Below are 10,477 nucleotides of genomic sequence, written 5' to 3' on the forward strand. Positions count from 1 at the left end.
AGTACTTATAGTAACTATCACAAATCCAGTATATTATTCAGTTCCAGGCCTTCACAATAACTATCACAGTTATTAAAGTTGTACTTTAAGGCGGTACTTCTAACATTATTAATGTTCGGTATCACTGCACGTTGAACGATTGGCTTCATTTCGCTGTACTAGTTGCTTTGTTTTTAATTTGGCTTTTACCAACCAAGTTTTAATGATGTTAATAATTTGATTATCTGTTATGTGTTACGTCCAACCCCGGGATTAGTATAAGAAAATCTGGGAAAGCGAAGGAAAGGCTAACCAGAGGGGTCGGGGTAAGGAAGGACGCAACTAGACGCTTAAGAATACTGCTCGCAGGTACGCGCTCTGAGGCGCGTGGCGCGAGCCGAACGCACTTTTATGACTCTGGAAGGGTCAGGGTCCGCAGGGACCCTAGGACGGCTTCCGTGAGCGGTGCGATCGTCGGTCCTTTTTTAAATCAAGGAATTTAATCCCTTTAACTTAGGATCGGACCTCGTGCGATTTCGAGTGGGAGATGGGTGGTAATTGAGGTCTTAAATTAAAGAAAGAATGGAGATGTCTTTAACATAAGTAATTATATTTATTTGACATAAAAAAAATGTTATTTAGTATAAAAAAAAAAATATAATTATAAACTAGGCGTTAGTGTAAAATGTGTATATGTATATAATGGAGAGTTGGTGTGCGCATTCTTCGCGGGTATAACAAAAGTGCGGGGCGATCGGGCAGGACCTTTTGAGGGGAAATCTATTTGAAAGTGGACATCCTGCCCGCTATTATTACATCGAGATCGGGATTGAATAGCATAATGATTTGGTTAGGTGTGGGTGCGGTGTATATGAGTACTTGAAACTAATTTAAGTCGACATTAAGAACTAAATATAAAGAAAAATTTGGGGAGTGAAAGCAGAGGGACAAGAATTTATGGATAAAAAAAAATAATTGTCAATCTAGGGTCACTATTTCGGGACCGACCATTTCCTCGTGGGTGTCAAGGGTCGAGGCGGTCGACGGAGTCGGGGATGGTCCTCGGGAAGAGGAGGGGGAGTGGGGAGGTTCGAGGAGGGTGGCGGGATCGGGGTTGACGGGGACCACGCGAAACGGGGGCACGCGACAAACAGGGCGAGAAGATGGGGGGAAAGGGCGAGAAGGCAGGACGACAGGGCGAGAAAGGGGGAAAACGGGGCGATTCTGCTGTGAAGAACAGGGTTCTTCTGTAAAAGCTGGGGGAGGGGGTGGAGTGGCGAGTCGCGGAGGACCTGCGTTGATCGATTCCTGAGGGATGTCAAGCTCCCTTCGACCCCGCTTGTTCCGACGATTCCTTTCGTGTCTCGCGGCGTTTTTCGACCTCTTGTGGGTGGGACAGCCCGAATCCACTACAAGTTAGCGGATTGTTAAATATTAAAGTCCTTTAACTGTGGGGAAGTCACCTCGGGTTTCGGAGATTAAAGAAATCAAAAGAATACCTCGAATCCACTGACGAGTCAGCTAACTCGAAATAATAGAGAGAGATTATTCCGAGCCCACCGAAAAATCGGCTAACTCGGAACAACGAAGGGAGATTATTCCGAGTCCACCGAAAAATCGGCTAATTCAGAACAATAGAGACTATTCCGAATCCACCGATAAATCGGCTAATTCGGAACAACGAACAGAGATTATTCCGACTCCACCGAAAAATCGGCTAATTCAGAACAATAGAGACTATTCCGAATCCACCGATAAATCGGCTAATTCGGAACAACGAACAGAGATTATTCCGACTCCACCGAAAAATCGGCTAATTCGGAACAATAGAGATTCCCCCGAATCCACCGATAAATCGGCTAATTCGGAATAGTGAAAAGAATTGGAGGGTTGGAAGGGTTAATGTTTAATGTTTAACCGAGGGACTTCCCGAACGCGTGAGTGTTCGAGTGAATACAAAAGGGGTAAGATAATAATAAAAGGGGCCCGATATCAGTATGTGAATAGGTATGTAGAGGACTTACTTCTTGGTGCTGATCAAACTAAAGTAGAACAGCTGAATCTCTTTGAGCCCCGTGGGTAACTAGCTGGATCTCTTTGGGCCCTGTGGATAGCCTCTCGTCGACACTCGGTGAGTTTAAGTCCACGCACAGAATTTAACTTAAAACCTGAGATCGGATTTGAATGTGATAGTGTTCGTAAACGGAAGAGAGGCGAAGTAAATTGAACTGGGCCGAAGAGGTGAACCGTCAGAAGAGAAGCTGAACTAAGAGAGCAAGTGCTGCGATGTCGAGATTTATATAGGAAAGTTCTAAGGATGGGAAGGGTGAATCGCGTGTGGGATGTGTCAGGTTTTCATTTTGGGAACTTCTGGTTGGAGGGATGTTTCTAATTTTTGTCTGAAGGATTTCTTATTGGGCGAGATGTTTCTCATCCAAGAGCTAGATTCTTAAGTCTTTGCCTATCCTAGAAGTTTAGAGACGGTTGTCGATTTTTCCGACTGTTCATTGGCGAGTCTTCTCGTAAGGCCCCCACTGCCTTATTGGGGGTGCAACCCATCGCTTCCTCCAGTGACTCACTTGTTTTTCGGTTAGGTTTCTCCTTTATTAGGGTTTCTTTTTTAGTGTTGACGGACGATGCACACCTCTCAATCTTAAATGCAAGCAAAAACTCCGCCACGTGTATTTACGGACACGTCTCAGGCTTTGTTTCCGCTTGCCGGAAACATCGTACGTGCATTTTGAAAGCTCGCTTGATGCAATAAAGATCTTCATCAACCCATTAAGGCCCATTTGGCGCGTCGAGTCGCCAGGTTTACATTCTTTCAGTTTTAGGCCTGACAAAGCCGATGAAAATCCTGTTACGTATGCCCCGTCCGTCACTAATTCGTCATTTGGAAGGTTGCGTTTAAGCGCCTAGGTAAACAGATACTTTACCCTTATAAAAAAAAAAGGAAAAGGAATGTGCAAGGATCAAGGCTCACTCGTCGATCGACAACCGTCCGTGCTTAGTTTACCTTATCCTAATCTTAACGGCTATCCTGAGCGCAGAGGAATTTAAGCGAAAAAGGGAAATCGTGGAGTTCCCAGGACGTAACACCCCCCGCCTTAGACAAATGTTGGGGGTGTGTAACGCAACATTTGCAGGCTAATTGATTGAGAAACGATTTTCGTTTTTTGCAAGCTTCTTTATCCCCCCTCTTTTTTTGTTCTCTCTTTGTCTTTACGCCATTGCATAGATATGCGCGCTTTGGAAGGAAATGTTTACTTACATGTGCATACTAGATCGGTAGATTAAATAAATTTGTCTTTTCCTTTTATTTTATCAAGTAGTTAAGAATAGTAATTCTGTTTCATATGCACATGTAAACAAATAACAAGGGTACATTTATTTTTAACGCAATCAATTTTCTAATTTCTTAACGCTATTTGTAGTGCATGTGTTTTCTGTTAGCGTGAGGCTGCCCCTCCCTTCCTTTATGTGGGGCAATAATAGTCTTTGCCGAAAATGGGAACTAGTTAAATGAATTGTCCACGTGACTGTCGTCCGTCTCGAGGCGTCCCTTTTTTTTGTGACAGTTTTTCAACCATCCCATGCGGCAGCCCCCAAAACTACCTGTGTTTTTTGTGTGCCTTGCTGGCTCGCTGACAATTTTTAATATATTTGTGACATATCACAGGCTTAACACTTGCCATTTAATTATAGCTGGATCGCTATGATCTCGTCTGGTTGGGCATGGTATCCTTATGGGTTGGATCGCCAAGGACGACGAGGGGCTAGCTGAATTTCGTCCAGCAGCCGCCTTGCATAGCAATGGTGGCAGGTTAATAAAATGGATGAAATTCCCGAACGGAATGACTCATCGGGGTACCGTTGGTAGTCGGCACATATTTTTGTTTAATTTGATTCGCGAGTTTTCTTTCTTTCGCATCAGTTAGTTCAAGGAAGGGGATGTGCCGGAGCCTCGTGCTTATTTGACAGTCAGGTGGCTATCATTTTTACACTACTTGTATTTATGTTTTATTAGTGTGCCCCTTTTTCTCTTTGTTATTATTATTATTATTATTATTATTTATTTAGAAGAGAAGAAAAGCATCCCCACGCCATACATATATATATATATATATATATATATATATATACACATTTTTTTCCCTTTTTTTTTACTACAATTATATACCTACGCAATTATATTTATTCAGAATCTTAAAAAGAAGGAGGCATAGGTAATAAAAGATTAATTCGTATGTGTCAAAATTAGGAGCGAAACTTGTTTATCGTGTAGGATACAATTATGAATACATAAGGTTATTATAAGCATAAAGTATAAATCAAAGTTTGTTACAAAAGTTTAGGATGATGTAAAACTTATGGAAGTGAGCGTCAAACATGTGGTAGAAGAAAGGAAAGTTGTTGCGATTTATGGAGTTGAAAGTATGATTAAGCTAACAAAGGTTGAGGGTTTAGCACGACATTTGCAATGGCAATTTTCCCTTTTTGCCGGTCAAATTTAATTGATGCCGGGGTTTAGATATCGAAAGGTTCGCATCCGTTTACATCCCTTGGTTTTTTTTAGAAAGAGGAAAGAAATAGGCGACCTCCAAAACCCCTTCCTTAATTCTTTCGTCTTTCTTTTACAATAGATATATGTATATATATATATATACATATTTTTTTTTTGTCTTTTTTTGAACTATCGACGCATGTAATTATACTCATCTAGAATTTAAGAAATAAAGCCTAATTTATATAGATTATAGAGGTGAGAAAAAATTTTTAATGATTGATACATATATTTTGCAACAGGCTATTATAACCGTAAAATATAAACCTATTACAGATCATAGATTTAGACTTAGATAAGAATTAAAAGTGAATGTGAAACATATGGCAAAGAAAGGATAAAATAAAATTTATTATGATTTACGGAATTAAAACTGTAATTAAAGTTAAATTTATTCGCTGGAGCGAGCGTAAAACCGATAATAAAGAAACAATTATAAAAGGAAAAAGAAAAAAAAGAAAAAAGAAAAATAAAACGCAAAATTTATAATAATGAGAGAACGTAAAATTAAGAGTCTAAAATTATTCGCTAGAGCGAGCGCAAAATTAATAATAAAGAAACAATTACGGCTTAGAAAAGGTAAACACAAAGAGAAAAGAAAAGGTTACAATAGACTCGCTCTAGCTTGCTCGTTGGGATTTTTTTTTGTTTTGTTTTTATAAATAAATGTAGGGGATAATCCCAGGGATGGCCACCACCTCTTCGAATTGGCTGTGCTGGGCACATCCCATTTGTACGAGCAATTGCGCCAGGTCTGGCGTCTCGTCTTCGTGCTCGGGCTGCGCTCGGAAGTCGATGATGGCGGCCTCGTCCTTGACCGGCAGCCGGATCTTGATCCATCCCTCTCTTTTTTCGACTAGGTGTTTCGTTAAGGCGATGGACCTACGGGACCATCGGAGTCTTCCTTCGAGTGGTCGGAGGTGGGCTAATCCACAGGGGATGGCCTGCCACTCTAGCTCGCGAAAGCGATCCTCGAGGGTGTATATCTCGAACATGGGCCGCTGGACAGCGCGGCCCCTAATCTCTGAGGGCAACCGTAACCCGGTTCCCTCTTTCAACTCGGAGCACGAGGCCCCTCTGCCACCGTCTTCCCTCACGAACGGCGACCTCCATTTTGGGCACAATTTCGTCTGGCGGGAGATGGAGGAACTCACTCCTACGCATCATTCTCCGCGTTAGGTCCTCGATGAGCTCGTCGAGGTCTTCACGTGAATTCTCTAGATGGACCCACAGGAAGGTCGGGGAGTCCACCCGGATGACCTTTGCCTTGAGCGGGCCGCGGGTCAACAAGCTAGTGTTGATGCATTTGATTTCCATGGCTTCGGCTACAAGAATTCGTTGTTAGATTATCTGCATGTCGCAGCATGCGATTATAGGGGCAGGGCGTTAATGATAGATAATGAGGTGTCGTGCAATTCGTCCCCTTTCCCCTTGTGCCCCCCTTTTTTTATTATTATTATATATATATTTTTTTTTATTATATTTTTTTTTATTTTACTCTCTGAGTTCGAAAGTATAGGTACTCTCTTTCAAAGGTAGAGAAGGATAGGCGTGTTCCGATTTTCCGTTTGTTGACTCGACAGGCTGGACATTTGCCTGCCATTCAAGATCATGGAGTGGTGCGCTAGCTGACGCTCCTTGTTCCGGATCGTCTTTCGGAGCATTGGCATTTTTAGTTTTAGGCCTTGCCTGTCCCAGATGTAATAAAAGCTGAGTTAATGAATCCCATATTGCTCCTATTAGATATATTGACCACCCATATACTGTATGAAGAGCATATCCATGTACAAGTGTATCCAATATTAATTTAATGCCTCTTATAAAAAGATATATTCCAAGTAGGCCAGCGCTAATATTGCCAAAGATTAAAAATTTGCTCCAGAAATTTTCCCAGGCTGAGAGTGCAATTTTTTCGATTGAAGCCTCGTCGATTAGGTTGGCGAACGATCCTCCACTCAGCACGGTTGATTCTCCCATTACTCCTCTTGCTACGGTGTTAAGGACAGCGGGTCTCTCAGCGGGAAACATTATGTGATCCTTTAGATCTTCCAGATCCTTTTGTGTGTATATGCCGCTGGTAGTGAGTGCTCCAGGGCTAGTGTACTTCCAGGTAGTTTTGGTCATGGGTTTTATGACAGTAGGTGCTAGTGTTTCTATTGGCCTTGGCGTAATTTTATACCAAGAGTCTCCCAAAAGATACATAGGAGGTGCGAAAGAATTACAGTTAATTTGTGTTCCTTGCCGTAGTAGTACGTGTGTTTGAGGCGTTAGGAAGAAGGTCTTATTATTAAACATTACTGGGAGTTGCTCATAGCATTCTTGGGTGTGGACTAATTTTACCTCGACTGGAACGCATTTTATTATGTGGATTACTTCGCCTGCTAGAAGGGCCATATATCCAGGTCCCTTCATAAAATGATAGGCGAAGATGTCGGGAGATTGTGTAGCTATTGCTAAAGCGTTTTGCAACATTTTTAACTCAAGGTTACATTGTTGTAGTAAGATGTTCCTGTACAGTTGATTAATCTGGTTACGGATGTGCTTTTCTACGTAAACGAATTTCGAATTCATATAAGTAAAAAGGTCGAGATTTTCTACACGGCCGGTTCGTTTAGCGATGTCCATTTCAGGTGAGGTTTCCCAAATTACTAATTTTGGGTGTTCAGTTCGAATGAGCGAATATCCACACGCTAAGTCTCTCCCGGTGCTGGTTAAAGCAAAGACTGTATCGTCGGCATTCACAGTATAAGCGGTTTGAGAGTGCTCGTTTACGTTATCGATTACCTTTTCCGCGTAACCTCTATATAAGGTGCTATATGAAGTGAATTTACAGGAGTCATTAGGTATGGACTCCCAAAAGGTATCTCCTCCTTCTATATCGGTGCATCTGGCGGTACTAAAATCACAGACCACTCCTGATCTAAGTTGTATACGGTTAGTGTTTAGTTTAACGTTAGCTAAGTAATCTTGCAAGGTGATTGTGACAGTTGCCTGTACGAGAACATTTGTCCACGTTCCGTAAAGGTCTGAATAGGATCCTCCAGAACATTTTCCGTCGGCGTCCACAACGCCAGTTAGGATCGCCGGGCGACTGGTGGTCTGGTTAGATTTTAGTGCTACTATGTATGTTCCTTTAAATTCGAGAGTTCCATAATAATGCATTCGTATGCAGGCCTCCCTGGTTACTTCGTGTATATATGCGTATTTTCCATTTAGAACGTCCGAATTATGAGAAAACATTCCACATTTCCGGATCGTACGATCGATTTCTACTTTGCATTGTATCACTTTTACAGATTCGAATTCGTTGAGCTGCAATAATTGTATGAAGACTTGGCTAGAATTGACCTTTGGTAGTGGAATATCGCATTCTTCAACGTTTATTAATGATAAGGTTGTTAAATTGGTAGTTGGGGAAGTACAATCATATCCTATTATTCCGTAGGTTTGGCGTATCCATATGGTTATTATTAATATTGTGGTTACTCCTTTAATCCGGGGATCTATCTGAAATTTATTGAGTTGTTTTTATAGTATATTGTATCTGTTTATTTATTTATTTATTTATTCATTTATTTATTTATTTATTTATTGGTTTGATATGAGAAATTCGCAATCGGTTGGGGTGTACAACTCGGCTATTTTTCTTGATTCTGATTTTCACGTTGTTTTTATTCAGTATTTCTAAGATTTCATGAGGTCCAGTATATTGATCTCCAAATTTACCTGGTTTAGGCCCTTTTAGCAAAAACACGTGGTCTCCAGGTTTAAAGGTTCGAGGGTTAATTTTTTTGTCGTAGTGTTTCTTGGATTTGAATTTAGCTTCGACGACGTTTTCACGAGCGTTCGTCTGTATAGTGTGAAGCTGCGTGACGAGATTTATCAAATATTCGTTGTAATTTCCTAATTTATCTTCTGGAGCCAGAGGCTCGCTTGATGGAATCCTGGCTATTTTACCGAAAACTAATTCGTACGGGGTATGTTTTGTTGCTTCATGTATGCTGGTATTATAATTAAACATTGCAAGACTAATCCATCTATCCCACTGCTTTTGCTCATTTGCATATTGTTTAAGATATTCTCCTAATGCATGATGTGATCTTTCTAATGATCCGTTTGATTGAGGGTGAAAGGCAGTTGTGCGAAATTTGCGTATTCTGAATATCTTAGCAATCTTTTTCATTAAATCGCTAATAAAATTTCTTCCTTGGTCGGTCAATATTGCTTTAGGTGCCCCTAATACACAGATAAATCTGTCCACGAAGGCTTCCGCTATTGTTTCGGAAGTTTGATCTGGTAGGGGTACTCCCATGCAAAATTTAGTTAATTGATCTTGTAAGGTTAAAATATATTCGTTGCCTCTTTCGGTTTTGGACAGAGGTCCTACGATATCCATTGCTACCTTGTCGAAAGAAGATCCTGGTGTGTCAGTAATTATCATAGGTTGTTTAGTTTTTACTCGCACTAATTTTTTCAATTGACATTGTAAGCATTGTTGTATATATTGTTGAACGTCGGATTTTAAGTTCTCCCAATAATATTTATGTTTAATTCTATGATATGTCTTTGTAACACCTCGGTGTCCTCCGGTAGGCAAACAGTGCATTTCGCCGATTATAATAGAACGGAGATCTCTAGGAGGGTATTTAATTAATCCGTTACATATGATTAGTTTGGTTGTTGAATTAGTAAAATTTAATTGTAAAACAGATTTTATATTATTCCATGGTACATTGTTAACAAAATCTGTTTTTGCGATGCTGAGTGTTTCTAATTTTAGTCTGTCGGCAACGTCCTGTAAGTTTTTTATAACTGTAATAATCTGCGTTAGGGTCATTGTTGGGCCCTCCCGTTGTCCTTCACTGATGGGTAGTGCTATATGGTAATATTTTTTATACTTTACGGCCTTTGCTTTACCTAAGGTAAGCGGGCTCAAGCGTGGGATCTCGTTTCGTTCGAATAGCTTTTGTGATCCGGAATCTAATTGTTTTCCACTAGTGTCGACAAAGTATGCCACGTTATCTTTACGTAAAAATAGCAAATCGCGAGTTTCTATTATATTGCCTTTGAGTATTTGATTATCAATAATGGTGGGTTTTATTCGTGGATTTTTATTTTCGTGAGCGGGGTCGTCAGATTCGTCTTTCTTATCGTCTATTTCATTATCTTCTATGTCACTTTCTTTGTCTGGCGGATCGTTTCCTTCTTCTATCTCCTCGATTTCATCTCCCTGATCCTGTGATCTTTCTTGCTGATCATGCATATTTTTCGCTGTCTGGCTTCGAGTTTGTATTCTATTATAATTAGGAGGATCGTGGACTAATGCTTTTTCTACAATTTCCGATTTCGGCGGCTCACGCAGTTCTTCCTGCGTAAAAGGTATAGAATCTTTGTTTCTATCAGGTGGATTATCGTTAGGTGGTAAATCTTCCATTTTTTCGTCATCTGAAAGGTATAGATCGAAATCCTCGTCCTCCTCCTCCTCATCAGATTCTTCTAACATTTTAGCAATTGTTTCTGCATCTCTGGGATCATTCGGATTTAAAAGTTTTTTATGATTAATTACGTTGCAGTCTGCTTCTTCGAAATTTACCGGGTTTCTTGACAAGGCATCGGCGTTAACATTGGTCTTGCCTGCTTTATATACTACGTCGTATTCGTACTCCGCTAATTTCAATCTCCAACGGAGAATTCTCATGTTTGCATCTTGTGCATTTTTGAACCAAAGCAAGGGTTTATGATCTGTAACTAGAGTAAATTTTCGCCCGTATAGATATGGTCGGAAATGTTTGACGCAATATATTATCGCTAAAGCTTCCTTTTCATAAGTGTCGTATTTTAGTTCGTTGTCGGTTAAAGTTCGCGACGCGTATGCTATTGGCCGATCTTTGTTTATTTCTCCTTGCGATAATATGCCCCCTACGGCAGTTCCGG

General features: G+C 40.6%; 1 protein-coding gene across 1 annotated transcript; it reads right to left on the reverse strand.

Moving 5' to 3' along the window:
* Positions 1–5,564: 5,564 nt before the first annotated feature.
* On the reverse strand, positions 5,565–8,058 carry LOC139777627 (uncharacterized). Its single transcript, XM_071715182.1, has one exon. The coding sequence runs from the start codon at positions 7,781–7,783 to the stop codon at positions 6,038–6,040; it is 1,746 nt and encodes a 581-aa protein (XP_071571283.1). The 5' UTR covers positions 7,784–8,058; the 3' UTR covers positions 5,565–6,037.
* Between the last annotated feature and the right edge of the window lie 2,419 nt (positions 8,059–10,477).

Source organism: Temnothorax nylanderi, unplaced genomic scaffold (genome assembly GCF_030848795.1).
Source record: "Temnothorax nylanderi isolate EJ_2023f unplaced genomic scaffold, tnyl_v1.0 TNYL_tig0155_pilon, whole genome shotgun sequence".
Classification (NCBI taxonomy): Eukaryota; Metazoa; Arthropoda; class Insecta; order Hymenoptera; family Formicidae; genus Temnothorax; species Temnothorax nylanderi.